Here is an 18668-nt window from a genome sequence, read left to right on the forward strand (position 1 = left end):
CTTCCCGATGATGTTGTAGCTGCTATAGCTGCAGAGGTAGATCTATTGGTAGACCAGGCACTCTACTTTTGAGAATCAAATTATGTATAATTATAACTTGTGGCAGATAATGGCAATTAACTGTAAATTATCAAGTAATCATTTTGGGTTGTAATAACTTTTAAATTGTGGATTGAAAGACTTGTACTTATTTCAATTTCATCTTTGAGACTATAACGAGTTGTGGTGTGTGTTAGTGTGGGGTCACAGCATAAGGTTATTTATTATTAATTAAGTGAAGTGATATTATGAAAAGAAAGACCGTGACGACCCGGATCCCCGACCCCGGATCTGGGGGTGTTACACGTTGATGCCGTTGTAGCTGAGGTAGGATCTACCAATAGGCTAGGCTTTTAACTTTTGATGTACCAAACTTATGTATATTTATGAATTGTAATAATGGCAAGGAAAATGTAAATTTATTCAAAAACCCTTTTAAGGTGTAATGGCAAATAATTATGGAATAAAATGACTCGTGTTATTTTTGGATATTCATCTCTGAGACTATAACTTGTGGTGTGTGTGTTTATTGTGGGGTCACGGTACGGAGTAGTTGATTGTTTATTAAGATTGGGTGTTATTAAGGGAAATGGAACTCGTGACAACCCGGATCCCCGACCCCGGATTTGGGGGTGTTACATCTAGTCTTGAAGAAAGATTCAAAACCTCGATTGATTCGATGAATTCTTTTGTTACAGGAATTCGAGCTGGAAATCAAAGACAGGAAAGGTACAGAAAATCAGGTAGCGGATCATCTCTCATGTTTGGAAGATCAAGGAAAAACTTCACAGGATAAGACGTTGATCAATGAATCTTTTTCAGATGAGTAACTTTTTGGGGTGCAAGAAGAAGAACCATGGTTTGCAGATATTGTGAACTATCTTGTGAGTAATGTTATTCCCCCGTAACTCTCTTATGCTCAAAGGAAGAAGTTTCTACATGAGGTGAAGTGCTATCAATGGGATAATCCGTTCTTGTTTAGACAGGGAGCAGATCATATTATCAGGAGGTGCATTCCGTATAGTGAGACGAAGGGTATCTTGCGAGACTGTAATTCTACTGTGTATGATGGCCATTATGGTGGAGAGAAGACAGCTGCCCGTATTCTTCAAGCGGGATTTTTATGGCCTACTTTGTTTAAAGATGCTCATCAGTTCGTGTTGAGATGTCATCGCTTCTAACGAGTTGGAAATATGTCAAAGAGAGACGAGATGCCTCTCTATGTGCTTCTCGAAGTTGAGATTTTTGATGTTTGGGGAATTGACTTCATGAGGCCATTTGTCTCGTCATGCAATAATCAATATATTCTTTTCGCGGTGGATTATATGTCTAAATGGGTTGAGGTTAAAGCTTTTCCAACCAACAATGCTAAGGTGGTGATCAATTTTCTTTATAAGCAAATATTCACACATTTTGGTACTCCAAGGGTCATAATCAGTGATGAGGGATCACATTTCTGTAATCACAAATTTACTGCATTAATGGAAAGAGATCATGTGAATTCATCGGGTGGCCATATCTTATCATTCTCAAACTAATGGGCAAGTTGAAGTCTCTACTCAAGAGATCAAGCGAATCTTGGAGAAGGTTGTGAGTCCGTCAAGGAAAGATTGGTCTTTGAAGCTAGATGAAGCTGTTTGGGCCTATAGAACAATATTCAAGACTCCTCTAGGCATGTCTCCTTTCTAGTTGGTATATGGTAAGGCATGTCATTTTCCTGCAGAGCTAGAACAAAAAGCATATTGGGCTTTAAAGAAGCTGAACTTTGACATGGAAGCTGCTGGAGAAAAGAAAATACTCCAACTTAATGAACTCGATGAATTTCATCTACAGGCTTATGAAAATGACAAGTTATACAAGGAGAAGGTCAAAAGATGGCATGATAGGAGGTTAGTGCACAAGACATTTGTGCCTGGTAAGCAAGTTCTATTGTTCAACTCTCATCTCCGACTTTTTCCAGGAAAGCTTAAGTCACGGTGGTCAGGTTTGTTCATTGTCAAAACTGTGTTTCCACATGGAGCTGTGGAAATTTTTGATAAGCATCTGGACCAAGAGTTCAAAGTAAATGGTCAGAGGTTGAAGCATTATTATGGGGATACGGTGAACCGTGAGGTGGTGAGCGTCGTTCTTGCGACAACTTGATTTCAAAGTTTCATGTCAAGCTAAAGACGTAAAGCAAGCGCTTCGTGGGAGGCAACCCATGCATTTGTTGTATTTTTGCTGGAAAAAAAATCAAAAAAACTGAAAAAAAATTCTAGAAGGGCGGCGCGCCTGCGCGAGGTCCCTGAAAAAGAAAAAAAAATGAAAAAAGCTGAAAATCAGATTACTCAAGCCCAAATCCAAATTCTACCCTAATTCTAACCCTATTTTTACACCCTAAACAACTCCCCACCCCTCCAATCTTTATCCTATATATATACATCTAGCCTCTCCTACATACAATACTTACACCCAAATCGCTATCACTCGTGATTATGGCACCCAAAAGAGCACGAACCACAGGGAGTAGTAGCACCCATTCCTCGTCTACCGAGGATTCCAGTGTGGGTGGCATGGAGAACAGATTTACTTTACCGGAGGCTCAGGCGGAGTTCACTAGGTTAATGTCTAAACCGTGGCTATGGAGAGGGGATTCTTGCCTACGGCAAGATGAGAAGCTATTGGAGATGATTGTCGACAAGGGTTGGGAGAGTTTTTGTGAGGTACCATCTACGGTTCCATTGAGCATTGTGCGGGAGTTTTATGCCAATGCCAAGGCTGAGAAGAATGGATTTTCTGTGGTTCGGGGTTTGACTGTGGATTCTCGGCCTGCTTCTATTCGTCGGGTTCTGCATCAACCTACGAAGCCTAGGGGTGCTGATGATTGGGTGAGCAAGACCAGGGAGGATTTGGACTTGGATTACATTTTTGCAGAGTTGTGTGTTCCAGGCATGAAGTGGAAATACAAAGCAGGCACCACTGAGCCGCTTACTTTTCCTGCTTATTGTATGAACAGGTATGCTTGTGCTTGGAATCTTTTTGTGTGTGCTAATATCATGCCATTTTCACATTCACACAAGGTTACTGTAGATCGGGCTATTTTACTGTGGGGGATTTTGAATGAAGAATATGTTGATCTCGGCTATGTGATTCATCAGAGTATGTTGCGTTTTCTGCGAGGGGGAACCACGGGGGCGATTTATCATGCCTCCATTGTTACAAAGTTGGGTACTTCGGTTGGTGTTAGGTGGCCCAAGCATGAGCAGTTGCAGATGCCGAGTGCTCCCATTGATAGCTCGACGATTTCGGTGATGCAGGAGTGGTATGGCGGTAAAGCCCATGAGAAGGGATTGGGTTATATATATGATCATCTACCGGGTGGCCATCCGCTGACCAAACATATGCAGGGGGTTCTTCTGAGGCACGCAGGCAGCTGCTAGATCATTTTGTGCAGCCACTAGATCTTCTCGTGTATATCATACAGGGGATAGGACTGGACTTGGAGATGCTCAGTACAGGAGATTGACTAGGCGTATGAATGCCATGCATGACATTTATAGCCGTTTTTCTCAGGATTTGACACAGGCGTTGAGGACTGCTTTTAGAGCCACTGGTGTCAAGTTCGATTGGCATGTATTTGGAGCGAGCACTGTTTACCCGCCACCCGATTCTCCACCCGAGGAGGGTGATCTCACCGATGACTAGGTATGCCTTGTATCCTTATTATTACCTTCAATGAGGACATTGAATATTTTAAGTTTGGGGGTGATAATGTAAGGATAAGTTGTGTGTCGTGTTCATATAGATTCATATTGCATGATTAGTTGTAGTTTGTTCATTATTTTTGCATGATTGTTCATATAGGTCATGTTTGTTTGCATATTTGTTCATGTTATTATGTGAGTCCATGTAGTTGCATTTACATGCATATAACATGATCCCGTAGGATGAGCTATTTCTTATTGGTAGGTTGGTGTTGATTTGAGTGTAGTAATGTCGAATAGAGGGATGATTAAGTCCTAATGAATTTATTTGCATGCCCAGAAACAAAGTTTTGTCACAAGTCTTATAGGTTGCTTTTGAACTAGATCATGATCATACTTGTTCGTTTGTTGGAATTTAATCACTTGGTTATATTTAGAATTTTTGCTTTTCTCGTAATGACGTAGGAACGCTGAATTTTTAAACCAGAGAAAAACATGGATATCATTGCTAGTTGTGAATAAAATTATGCGTCAAATGGCTAGTAGCCGGCTCATATTTTTATGAGTAGTCTAGGGTTGAATAAGATGGAGTGAAACTCACTCATTCAGAATTATTGAAAAATAAAGCAAGAAAAAAAAGAAGAAAAAAAAAGAAAAAAAGAAAATTGTGTTAGTATATGCATAATTGACCAAGGGTGAGCTCTTTAATACTCGAGCAATTAAGTTCTAGGGGACTTTGTGCCTAGTGACCTAAGGCTTGTATAGTCTGGATCCCTAACCTAACGCTCGCTACATGGGTATTATTGTATATCTTTTGGGACCTCATTCATTGCATGGTTAAATAAGCATTTATATTTGATGTGTTTCAGTATTATAGCATAATCCTTGTATAACTCTAGTAAAATTGAGGTGTTGTGAGTCATCATGTGTTTAACGTCTATTCTATTTATAAATTTATGATTGTTTTGGCGAAGAATAGGACATGGTTATTGATCTAGTGTTGAGAGTATATCTGATAAGCATCTCATACACGCACGTTTCTGGTTTGTATGTTGGTTTATGGGATTTAGTTGAACTCTGTTTAAAGTCATTGCATTCTTAGAGACAATGTTTATTGATTTGGTTATAGTTATTTCGAGGGGATCATTGCATTGTCATTTAGTTGCATTTTCACGTAGTTGCATTCATGCAGTAGTTTTGTTATTAGTGTCGAGTCTATTTATGCTTGAGGACAAGCATCGATTTAAGTTTGGGGGTGTGATAAGTGGATTTTATATCTACCTGGAACGCTTCATATCGGCTTAAGTTGGTGTTTTGGACGCAAGTATTTGGTGTTTGTGATGTGTTTTGTGTTGAGTCGTTGTTGGGCACTAGTCAGAGGAGAAAATGACTTTTAAATGATTATATATTGATAAGAGATCAGGAAAGGAGTCGTGGAAGTTTGTACGAAGGATGGAGCGTAAAAAGAAGAAAGCTACAGAAATTTTACAGAAAGCAGGCGCGCCCGCGCCCAAAGGAGCGCGCCCGCGCCCCATTTGTCAGACACAGAGCGCGCCCGCGCCCATATCAAGCGCGCCCGCGCCCATATCAAGCGCGCCCGCGCCATCCAAATTCTGCAAGATCCTAATTTGATTATAATTTGGTTATTGCGAGAGTCCAAGTCAACCAGGGCTATATATATATAAAGAAAAGAAGATGTTTTCAAGAACAAGAAAGCCAGGGAAAACATAGAGAAGACTTAAAGCACACAAGACGGCTAAGGAGAAGAAGATTTAGTTCTCACTTCTGTATTCTTTGATTTAGGCGATACTTTTGCATGCTTGTTTTTGATTTGTTCTAAACCCTAGTAATTTTATATTATCTCGTAATATTCAGAACTTATTTATTATCATGTTTACATTGGACCCCATGGTGACAATGTGTTCGATCATGAACTAATCTTTGTCATGGGTTTCTAGCGAATTTATTTATGGATTTCAATAGTTGATTATTCTAAATCGTTAGTGTGTGATGATTTATAATTTCCTAGTATGGTTGTACTTATTCTTCTTAGATGTGTAGCTAACATCTAAGTCATTTCTTAATCTCTATTGAATATAGAGGTTTAGAACTTGCCATGCTAGCATAGGTTTATGTATATTGTCATGCATAATTCGTAGTGTAATTTTAACCATCTTACACTGCCCCATGTAATCTCAATTGATAACTTGCTCATTAAACCGTTATATTTTTAAATCTTATAGACATATATGGTCTAAGCATAATTGGTGTATGTTCAACTTCTATCTTATTTGTGGATGTTTAGTAGTAGGGTATACATATACCGAAAGATAACGTATACTAATTTCGTGTTATCTGATTAGCTGTCATCACCATCACATGCTAAGAATAAAGGCATAAACTCTGAATGAAGTATTTAATGAAGTTAGAATCCCATATTTTATCTCATATAAGTAAATCAGTTTTATTCTCTTAGTTAATGCATGCTTAGGGGTGAGCAAAACCGAACCAAAACCGAATAACCAAACCAAACCATATAATTTCGGTTCAGTTTGGTTTGAATTTTTTCAAAAATTTCGGTTAATTCGGTTTTTCGGTTTTAACCGAAATAATATTGGTTCGGTTCGGTTAATTTAAAAATTAATTTGGTTTAACCAAAATAACCGAAATATAAATATATATATATTTTTGAATTATATTTTATTTATATATATAATATAATATAGTAAATATAAACAAAAAAAGACTATGTGTATCTTCAATTGGTGAATGTATGTATCTTCAAATTTTTACATATATAATATAATATAATATGTATTCTTTTAACATTTCGAATTATTTTTTGTTTTCATTTTAAATTATTTTAACAAAATTTTAAATATTTTGATTTTCAGAAACCTAACTGAATTAACCGAAATAATTCGGTTCGGTTTTCGGTTCGGTTTGTGCATAAGTTTGGTTCGGTTCGGTTAAGAAAAAATTATCATTTCGGTTTTCGGTTAATTCAGTTCGGTTCGGTTTCTGACCGAACCGACCGAATGCTCAGCCCTATGCATGCTAGTATAATCACTTTAATTAGTTAATCAACTCAAAATTGATAATTGTCTTAGCAGTGAATAATAACCATACATTGTTGTATAAGTGCATATTCTATTTAAACCAGTCTCTGTGGGAACGAACTTAACTTAATCTTATACTACTTGTGATCACGTACGCTTGCGTGGTTTTGTGCGAACAGATCTGCTGACCCCGTTGAGGCACGGGCCTGGCTTAAGGAAATAGAAAAATCATTCGAGATACTAGGTGTTGAAGAGCGACACAAGACCATCTTCGCCTCTTACATGCTGAAGGGGGAAGCTAACTACTGGTAGGAATCTAAGCGTAACCTCGAGACTGATGGTGTAATCCCATGGGATAGATTTACCCGGTTGTTCCTAAACAAATACTTCCCTAGGTTTATGGAGACTCAGATGGAGATCAAGTTTCTAGAACTGAAACATGATAGAATGACTGTGGCGGAATACGAGGCCAAGTTTACTGAGATGTCACGGTTTGTACTAGAATTTGTGAATACTAAAGAGAAGAAGGAATGAAGGTTTTAGCTTGGCTTGAAACAGTGGATCCAGAACCGAGTGACAATGCTAGAACTGACGAATTATGCCACCTTAGTGCAGAAAGCCTCGATTGTTGAAGCAGGTAGTGAACAGAGTTTGAAAGAAAAGGGAAGTAGGAGAAGAAAGATAGGAAGTCAAGGAGGAGGAGGAGGAGGAGGAACCGGAAATAGGAGCCTTCCGAGCAGGTTCGTCAGGGGAGTGGTGTCCCAACCTACGAGAGGCCCCGAATTTAGAAAGGCCCCAAGGAAGAGCGTTGGCTAGGGCGGAGGACCATCTAGGGTGACATTTTACAGGCAACCCCACGCCCCTATACCAGAATGTCGAACACGAAGAAAAAGACACTTCAGAGTGTGTGTCCAGGTGAAAGCCCCTCTGAAATGCTTCAAGTGCAACCAACCAGGACACATTGCCCCAAGTTGCCCCCGGCTAGGAATGACATGTTTCTGGTGTGGAAAAATAGGGCATATAAGGAAGGATTTCCCCACCAACCGACCACCGGCTTCAGGAATGAGAAGAGCCGCTTCCAACCGGCCCCCAGCTGCTAGGACTTTCAACATGACCATTCAGGACGCTGTCCGGAACACTGATGTAATAGCAGGTACCCTTCTAATAAATTTCGAACGTGCAAATATCTTATTTGATTCTGGAGCGACCAAGTCTTTTATATCTCAAATTTTTTCTAAGAAGTTAAATCTTAATTTTGTACCCTTACGTGAGGTATTACAAGTAGCAAACCGAGAAATCATTCCTGTAAATCAAGTACACCCTAGATGCAAGTTGAAACTAGAAGGGAAAATCTTTGAGGTTGACTTAATCCCATTTGCGTTAGGAGAATTCGATGTGATCATGGGAATGGACTGGTTATCCAGTAATGGAGTGCATATAGATTATGAGCGAAAGAAGGTAATGATAAGAGTGCAAAATGGAAAGGAGATAGTGTTTAAAGGTCAACGACAGACCCAGAAATTTCTAACCATGATTCAGGCTAAGAGATTGTTAAAAAAAGGTAACGAGGCCTACTTGGCTTATGTGATGGATACTAAGAAGGAATTTTCCAACATACAGAACATACCTGTAGTAAACGAATTCAAGGATGTATTTCCAGAGAACTTACCAGAATTGCCACCCGGCAGAGACATAGAATTCGCTATAGAATTAGCACCAGGGACGGCACCAGTATCTAAGGCCCCCTATAGGCTGGCCTCAGTTGAGATGAAGGAACTAGCTTCTCAACTGTAAAAATTGTTAGATAACGGGATGATAAGACCCAGTGTGTCACCATGGGGTGCACCAGTACTGTTTGTAAAGAAAAAGGATGGTAGTATAAGATTATGCATAGACTACCGAGAGTTGAACAAGCTGACCATCAAGAATATGTACCCTCTCCCTAGGATTGACGACCTATTCGATCAACTTAAAGGTGATGTGCACTTTTCCAAAATAGATTTGAGGACAGGATATCACCAGTTGATAATCAAACTTGAAGATATACCAAAGACTGCCTTTCGTACTAGGTATGGACATTATGAGTTCTTAGTCATGTCGTTCAGGTTAACCAATGCACCGACAGCCTTTATGGATTTAATGAACAGGGTATTCAAGAAGTACCTAAACAAATGTGTGATAGTTTTCATAGATGATATTCTAATCTACTCAAAGACAGAGCAAGAACATGCAAAACATTTGAGGATAGTCTTAGAAATCTTTAGGAATGAAAAGTTGTATGCCAAGTTCTCAAAATGTGAGTTTTGGTTAAAGAAAGTTCAATTCTTAGGGCATGTGGTGAGTAGCAAAGGAGTTTTAGTCGACCCTGCCAAGATAGAGGCGGTATCCAATTGGGAAAGACCGACTACCCCAACCGAGGTTAGGACTTTTATGGGCTTAACATGATATAACCAGAAATTTGTGCCAAACTTTGCCAAGATAGCCAGCCCATTGACTAGACTTATCCGGAAAATGGAAAAGTTTGTGTGGACAGAGAAATGTGAGGAAAGCTTTCAAGAGCTGAAAAGGAGACTGGTGTCAGCATCAGTACTCGCTCTTCCCAATAGAAAGGGAGAGTTTGTGATATACAGCGATGCCTCGCACAAGGGGCTAGGTTGTGTGCTTATGCAACACGGAAATGTTATTGTGTATGCCTCTCGGCAGTTGAAAGAATATGAGATAAGGTACCCTACCCACGATCTAGAATTAGAAGCCATAGTGTTTTCCCTAAAAATATGGAGGCACTACCTGTACGGGGGAAAATACGAGATTTACACAGAACATAAGAGCCTCAAGTATATTTTTACTCAGAAAGAATTTTACATGAGATAGAGGAGATGGCTAGAGTTGATTAAGGACTATGATTGTGAAATCCTATATCACCCGGGTAAAGCCAATGTGGTGGCTGACGCCCTCAGTAGGAAATAGAGACTCAAGATGATAATGACATCTGGGGAGTTAGTTAAGGAATTTGAGAAAATGGAGATCGACGTGAGAATAACCGGTAAAGGATCAGTAGGACTATTTGAAATCAGGTAAGTACCAGAACTAGCTGAGAAGATACGAGTATGTCAAGGAAAGAAGATGAATGAAGAAAGAGAAATATTGACCGGTGAGGAGGTCAGATGCGAGAAAGATGAGAGAGGGATCATGAGGTATACATCCCGGATTTGGGTTCCGAATGTGCAAGAACTAAGAGACGAGCTGCTGCACTAAGGGCACAACTCCATGCATTCAATCCACCCAGGAAGTACGAAAATGTACCGTGACCTTAAGGAATATTATTGGTGGCCTAAAATAAAGAGAGAAGTAGCAGAGTGGGTCAGAAAATGCTTGACATGCCAGAGAGTGAAGGCTGAACATCAGCAACCGAGTGGACTATTACGGCCCCTGGAAATTCTGAAATGGAAATTGGAGCATATAGCCATAGATTTTGTGACAGGCCTACCAAGGACTAAAACAAATCACGATGCCATATGGGTTATCATAGATAGACTGACCAAGTCCGCGCACTTCTTGCCAATTAACGAAAGGTACACCGTAGACAAGTTAGTGGATATTTACCTGAGAGAAATTGTAGTGATGCGCGGGGTTCCCGTTGCCATAGTGTCGGACAGGGACCCAAGGTTTAACTCCCGATTGAGAAGCTTCTAATAGTGTGTAGGCAATAGACTGAATATGAGTACCGCTTACCACCCCCAAATAGATGGGCAAAGTGAAAGGATTATCCAGACCCTAGAAGATATGTTGCGGGTGTGTGTCATTGACTTTAAAGGAAATTGAAATGACCACTTACCCCTGATCGAGTTTGCCTACAACAATAGCTATCACGCTAGTATAGGAATGCCCCCGTATAAAGCTCTTTACGGAAGAAGATGTCGCTCTTCCTTATGTTGGGATGAGGTTGGAGAACATAAGATAATAGGACCTGAGTTGGTCCAGGAGACCCGAAAGACGGTGGGACTCATCAGAAAGAGGATGGTAGCGGCTCAAGACTAGAGCTGGCCAAACGAGCGGTTTGGCTCGGCTCGTTTGTAATTCGGCTCTTCAAAATTCGTATAATTCGGCTCATAAATGAACAAATAATTATTCGGCTCAAACCATCTACTCTAACGAATCGAACACGAATAGCATTTGAAGAAACCGGAACCGGCCCGGAACCGGCTCGGCCCGGACCGGATAATTCGTAACCGAACAAAAAATCTGAAAGTAGGTGAACCGCGAATAATTCATTCGGCCCGCGAATTATTCGTTCGTCTGAATACAACAGGCACGCGAATTATTCATTCGTTCGTTCGTTCGTTCATTCGGCCCATGTATTTGTAGAATTTGTTAGATTTTGTATTTTATTTAAAATGTAAACACGGTTTGTTCCATTTTTCTAAAGAGGAGTCCTCTCGAATCAATTGTAACATTTTTTATAATTAATAAAATTTATAGAGGTACTGTCCTCTTTTCCTTCTGTAACATACTAATTTATTTTTCAAAAACTAACTTTTTAAAAATATGATTAAAAATAAAATTTTACTAATCTAATAATATAATGTTTATCGATGATAATCTTTTTCAATATAAGAAAATGTAAATAAAAAACAGAAAACCAAAAAAAATAAAATAAAAACAGCAATCCACCGAAACATAAATGCAAAAATGTAGTTGACTGTAAAAATAAAAAGCAAAACATAAAAAAATGTAGTACATTGTACAATTAATAAACAAAACATAAAATAATTTACTACACTATACAGCAGTCAGCACTCAGTAGTACAGGAGCTCACAAAACACAAACACAACTCTATTCGTTATTCGCCTATTCATTCATTATTCGCCTGTTCATTCGTTTATTCTCCAGAACGCCAAATTCGTTTTATTCGTGAGCCGTTCACGGTTACATTTCCTGTCTAACCGGCCCGGCACGGCACGGCACACACAGATATATGTGTCGTCCACGAGTTATCTGAGTAGTGAATCGGCCCGCCAGGAATTCGGCCCGGCCCGCACGGACCGGCCGTTTGGCCGGCTCTACTCAAGATAGACAGAAGAAGTACGCCAACCATACCAGGAAAGATAGAGAGTATGAAGTGGGATATTCAGTGTTGTTGAAAGTATCTCCATGGAAAGGAGTGATGAGATTTGGGAAGAAAGGGAAACTGAGTCCTAGATTCATAGGACCCTTTGAGATCTTGAGGAGGATAGGACCTCTAGCTTACGAGCTCGCCTTGCCTCCTAATCGGCAAAAAGTTCACAACGTGTTCCATGTGTCAATGCTAAGGAAGTACCATGTCGATGCACGACATGTGATAGAGTATGAACAGGTAGACTTACAACTAGACCTGACTTATGTTTAGCAACCAGTATGAGTGATGGACCAGAATGAACAAGTGCTGAAAAAAAAGACTATAAAGCTGGTCAGAATCTTGTGGAGAAATCAGAATGTTGAAGAGTCAACTTGGGAACTAGAGGACGCGATGAAGGAAAGATATCGCCACCTGTTTTCTATTTGATTCCATGACGGAATACTTTTTAGAGGGGAAGACTGTAATTACTCAAATTTTTGAGACTTTGTAAAATATTTGATGAATATTAACCCTGAAAATCGGGGAAAACTTTTTAGCCTACACTATATTGTGCACGGGAAAATTAGTTTCCGAGTCGATAACATGATTATACATACCAAATAAGTGTATGTAAACGCTATTAGTTTTTGAAGAAAACGAATTTTGAAAAATGACCGTATCTACGAACCATCAAGGAATACGAGAATTACAATATAATTACAAATCTAAAATCCAACAAATTCAAACCCAAATACGAGGCTTCAAAACGTAAAGGATGTATAAGAAATGATTTACCCCGCGAACCGCTTACGAAGGTTTATTACGAAAACGAATAAGCGACCGAACGAACGCGTAAGCGAATAAATAAATATATCAAGCCATGCTAACCATGCAATATAACTAAGGTAAGAAAGTAACCATGTTTAAAAACCAAATAGTAACTAACCTAACAAGAACAATAACCAAGCTGGTGCATAGTAACCTAGCTAAGTAAATAGTAACATGAATAGTGGTGAGAGTACCTAGCTAGCAACTAGCCTTGATCATGAGCTAATATAGCAAGATTGTGACAGAATTTCTTGTACTAGAAGATATATACACATATAAACATATTATTACACAAGAAGCATCCAAGCAACCAACAAAATTCTCTCTTCTCTTTTATCAAAAGCTCCATTCGGCTATTTCCAAAAAGAATGAGAAATCAATTTCCAAAACTCCACTTCAAGCCATGGAAAAATTCTATAATTAATTCCTAAGATTCCCACATACTAAATTAAGTTAAGATAAATTTTATAGAGTATTTCATTAAGGTTTGAATGGTGAAATAATTCCATGAAAGTGATGATGAATAGTGTAGAATAGTAATTTTTCTTGGTTTCTTGATTTTCATGGATTAATCTAGGGTTCTTAAGATCACCCAAGCATCCCCAAGATTCTAAAATCAAGGATAACACATCCCATGCTTTCAATAAAGGTATAAATCCTTGACCAAACTTTATTTAAGATTTAAGTTTCAAGAAAATCAAAGATCTTAGTTGTAGACCTAGTTTTGGTAGTTGTTTTGTTATTTTCTTGATGTTTAGTTAGTTACATATTAAGGTTGTTGTTGTTGCCTCAAGAATATGATGTTCTTGAGAGGAGTTAGTGTTGAGATTATGGTATGGTGATTTTTGATGGTTGATTAATGATTTAGAGCGTAAACGAAACTCAGATCGTAGTCGCAACGTCGTTAAAATGAACAAATCGTAACTATAAGTTTTCTGTTGCGTTACAAAACTTATAAGCTATAGATTCTTGAAAAATAATACTAAATTATGATATACAATGTTATGAGGATCGTTTAGGCGCTTGAATCGCTTAATTTTAATTTACGGATCAAAAGTTATGACCATTTTAGTAAAAATGATTTACGCGATTAAAACTGCTACGAATTACGAATTTTGGAAATAGAAATGATCAACTTAAGAATATTCAAAAATCATGAAATTTTTACAGATAGTAATATATAGAGTTTATTAACTACCATAAAAATTTCAAGAGAAAATATGGATTTTTCAATTTTATAAAAATATTGGAGACAAGACCGCGTGAATAGAAACCCTTAAGAATCGAGAGGGGAGCCGTGGGACGAAATGTAAAAGACATTAACGGACATAAGGGATTTCGAAAAGAAAGAGAATATGATAATAACTTATAATTATTGGAATAATAAGTGTAAAGTGAGTCGCGTGAACGATTAATAGGTATCGCGTATGTACAAGTAACGATAAATACGAACGGAATCTAACGAAACGATAATTGTTTATAATTATAGATTTCCGGGAGGACCCTAAAGCACCCTTCACTTCAAAGTACCTAGGCAAGTTTACGAACCCAACTCCATATATTGTTGTGTTGTGAAAAGTTGTTTTACTGTTTTCGTACAAATTCCATGTTTGCCATGTTAATAACGATTGAGTTACGATGTATATATCGTAGAATATTTTAACACTATCCTAAAGCGTGATATATAAATAATAAGACCGAGAGTCGGTCGGAGTTATAAAACGAAAACCCGGGAACCATATCGGTGATATTTTGGACGATCAAAAGTCTGTACTTATTTTATTCCAAGGGACTCAATATCCACTTGCGAAGTATTAAATACCCCGAATTTGATTTAAAGCAATTTCCAAAGATCGTATTCCCTCAAATATATTTAACTACTCGAACAATGAATATCATTTCGGATATTCATTTTAATAGAAGAAGTATTCTCCAATAGTTATTAATTTCAAACTCAATTATTTATATTTATTAAAGATTACTTTAGTTATTTAAACATAAATTAGTTAAGGAATATTATTTCAAATATTCTTTTAAAAATATAATTATTCGAGGTTTAATTATTTAATAATTAATATTTAATTATTAAATATTTATTAAATAATTTAATATGATTTAAAATTCATAAAACCTATTTTAAAATATTTTCTGAGTTTCAGAAAATCATTTTAATCCTTTCGGATCATCAAAAATATTATCTCGACATATTTTAAATAGTTTGATTATAGTTTCAAAAGAAACTCCCCCTTATTTATTTATCCGTTGACAACAGTCAACTCAAATTATCCTAGTACTTCCTCCGAAAATTCTTGGAAGTACCTATATACATATATGAGATGAGTTGTTTTAATCAACAAGCAAAACGCTTGAGAAACTTCGACATAATTCGAGTTCCATTTTTATAATAAGATTCTTCAAAGGACAAGGAGGGGTAGATTTTAGTACTTTGTGTACTGGAGCGACTACTGATGTGGCACATGTAAACATGTGAAGTATGTGGAAAGCCTGGATGTATGGGCCATACATAATATGCCCGAATGCGGTAAGAGTGACAACTGGATGTATGAGAGTCTTCCTTCAACTAGCAGAAAAGGTTACATATTTCCGTTATACGACTGATCATTTTATACGGTGGCTCCGGTGAATGTCATATATTCTTCCAGTTGAAATTGTTATGCAATACCGTAACCCAAGCCTGGGTGTTGGATTTACCATAAAGGTATTTGCAGGCTAATAAGTCAATAAAATAATTATTTGAAAGAAGGTGTGTATCACCGAGAAAACTATTTTTAACAAACATATTTATTGTATATGGAATCAGACATGAATTTCTCATATAGTCCTTTCATACTCTACATTATTATGCTGGAACGTTATAACTCACACTTGTTTTCTTAAATTGACACAACACAATAGTGAATCAAGATGCTTATTGTTGGGTAATGAATGGGGGGTGAACGTGTTTTAAACAATTTTAACGGCTTTTTGAACTGTTATGAATGGTAAACAAAGTAATTTGTCTTGTAGAGATAATATGCTTTAACATGAATAATAAGACATGCACATGAACACTCTATCTTTCAAAACTCACTTAATTTTATATAAAAATCAAGCTAGTATTTTGCTACAAATTTCTGGGTTCTTGATATGTTAAGAACTCAGTTTCTCTCTTGAGAGTTACAAGATTTTCAGATCTATTTGTTACAATTGAAATAAAGCATCCAGTGTTTACTTTATAGAACAGTAACCACTGTTTTACATAGCATGCAATAGCATGTACTAAATCCTAGTTTAAATTAACTAAAACTTAATATTTCTGGCTTAGTGTATCTTTACAAATTGTGCATGTCTGTGACTTTACTTTATCAGTTAATCTTGGCATTTGATCTTGTACTCTTCAAGCTACTTTTGTAGACTTTTCAAATCAGTGATTGATTTGTTTGTTGATTGATAATCTTGGATGTTTAACTGGTCTGCACTTTGTACTTTGAGTTTTACCTCGAGATCTCCAGTTTGGTATATAGAGAACTCGACATCTCGATAAGTATAATGGCTTATCGAGATCTCTTATTACTCTATAGTTGTTATAACTTATCGAAGTCTCTGAGTTCTTGAATTGTGAAATTGACTTGTCGAGATCTCTGAGTTCTCGAGTATGATCTTGACTTATCGAGATCTCTGAGTTCTCGAGTGAGTCCTCGAATGAACTTTACTTATTGAGGTCTCCATTTTTTTGCATGTAGAATTAACTGGGTGTCCTCTGTGATGACCACATGTATTTTGTCAATCACTACATCTAGCTTAGATGCCCTTAGAGTTCTGAGATTTGAAAGGAACACTTGAAGGCATCTACCCACACCACCATCATTAATATTGACAACAATTCTCTTCTGCAAGTAGTTTTTAACATTCACAACCACTGCCCTGATGGAGTTGATAGTCTTGTCCAAAGCTCTTTTAAATTTTATGTAGTTGTTTTGAAGAGACATCCTTAGAACTACAAGAAGTTCACTAAATTCTTGATCTTGTTTTGATCCTTCTGCTGCCTTGATGAGTCTGTCTTTTCCTATATTTGGAAATTTTTGAGTTTGTGAAGAACTTTGGCCATGTTGAATTGATGTAACAGGCTCCTTAGATTTAGATTTACTAGCATCCTTAGATCGTTGAATCCTAGCTTCAATCTCCCCCTTAATCTTGGGAACAGGCATGAGTAGGGGAGTTGGTAATTATGGCATCACGGACTCAGGAAGTACATGCAATGGAATGTTGAGCTTGCCCATGATGGCTCCCAAAGCCACATAATTCTGTATTTGTAAGTGTTTGTGGGAGTCCACCAATGCTTGAATGTCTTTCTGTTGACTCTGCACTAGTGTAGTGAGAGCATGCACTTGAGCTGTGAGGTTGTCATAGTAGGATTGCAGAGTTGAGACTTGACTTTGAAGAGCTTGAATTTGGAGATTTGTAGATGTGGAAGTAAGTGGTTGAGAGCTTGAAGCTACTGAAGATCCAAAAGTTTCTTCTACAACTTGTTTAATACCCTCAATGAACAGTGTAGAAGGCTCATATTTGCTTTGGTGAAGCTGGTTCAACTTGAGCTTTGTGTCATTTGAACTTTTTATTTGTTGTTGAACCACTTCATGGAGAGCAATGAAAGACTGTCTGAGATTTTTGACATCTTTTTCCACAGAAGTCAGATCAAATCTTGCCATTTGATCAACAAAATGTTGAAATTTTGAAGTGATCTTGACTTGAGAAGGTATGATCTCATCCGTCTTCTCTCTCACCGTCTTTCTTACTTTGTCTTCATGACCAGCCAACTTTAGTTCTAGAGTTTTACCAATAGGTGAAAAACCTTGAGTTGAGCTGTGTAAACTTCAGTGACTGCATCATAGACATCTTATGGAGTCAAGGCCTTGGCATTACTTCCCAGAATGGTGACATATTCATCTCTAAACCTAGCCAAGACCTGATCCATCTCCGAAGTAAAATCCTTAGACAACCAAACATCTATATTTCCATCTTGCTCAGCTTCATTAATAATTTTCTCCTTCTACTATTCAACTTCTTCATTGTATGTTTGCAGAATGGCTTGATAGTACTGGTTGCTCATATCTGAAGTAAGTAGATGTTATGAAATGTTGGTTAGTCTAGAAATATGCTCAATAAGAAGATCATCTACATGTATAGGTTGAGAGTCAGTTGTCTGCAGCCATTGTGAAATGAAGAGTGGTTGTTGAGGTTAAGAAGTTGAAGGTTGATTTGTTGAGTGAGAATGTGACAGTGTAACAGAACCACCTGTAACAAGAATCACAGTTTGACTCACAAATTGCTCTGTGTTTATGACTGGGTGTTGTCCTCCACTTGTGGTGGGAACCTCCAGTTGAATTGGAGGAGATTTAACTGGGTTACTGTCATGTGCACCAGTCTCAAACTCTTATGCTTCTTGCAAAGCACTATTACATGAATGTGATATACTTGCCTCTCCCGTAGCAGGGTCATTGGCAATTGTACTCCCAGCTTCAATTATTAATGCAAATTTAACTATAAGCTAACAAAAAATATAACAAATAAACTACCCACCAACTTGTAAATATCCATTTTGGAGCAACATATATTATGTCAATAAAATGTACATCGTGAGGTGGAAAAAATCATCTTTAAATGCCAATTTATTTCTTCTTGATGTAATTGGTAACTGTGTTTTTCACTTTCATTTTCTTCAGTCCACTTTGGATTTATATTTGGATATAGAGATAAAGGCAACTGAAGGAGAACGCGAACCAGATTACAATCTTGTACATACCACAACATATGTACAGACAACTATTAAGATTTACAATATATCATTCATTATAAAAAATCATAACAAACTTGTTAATTGTGAAAAAAAAATCAAACATATGAAATCAAAATTACTTAAAAATTATATAAAATTAATAAAAATCAAAGATATCTATTAACAT

At 37.4% G+C, this 18668-nt stretch overlaps 1 protein-coding gene across 1 annotated transcript; it reads left to right on the top strand.

Moving 5' to 3' along the window:
* Positions 1–1232: 1232 nt before the first annotated feature.
* On the top strand, positions 1233–2181 carry LOC141673423 (uncharacterized). The gene is made up of 2 exons (XM_074480167.1): positions 1233–1455; positions 1763–2181. Exons 1-2 carry the CDS (start codon positions 1233–1235, stop codon positions 2179–2181), a joined length of 642 nt encoding a protein of 213 aa, XP_074336268.1.
* The last annotated feature ends 16487 nt before the right edge of the window (positions 2182–18668 follow it).

The sequence above is a fragment of the Apium graveolens genome, chromosome 7 (assembly GCF_009905375.1).
Source record: "Apium graveolens cultivar Ventura chromosome 7, ASM990537v1, whole genome shotgun sequence".
NCBI lineage: Eukaryota > Viridiplantae > Streptophyta > Magnoliopsida > Apiales > Apiaceae > Apium > Apium graveolens.

What these genes read in the sequence shown, in the direction of transcription:
- LOC141673423 (XM_074480167.1), top strand. Translation starts at nt 1,233, where the DNA reads ATGTCAAAGAGAGACGAGATGCCTCTCTATGTGCTTCTCGAAGTTGAG. An exon ending in GCAAATATTCACACATTTTG is followed by an intron (nt 1,456 to 1,762) that starts GTACTCCAAGGG and finishes ATTTTCCTGCAG; the next exon opens with AGCTAGAACAAAAAGCATAT.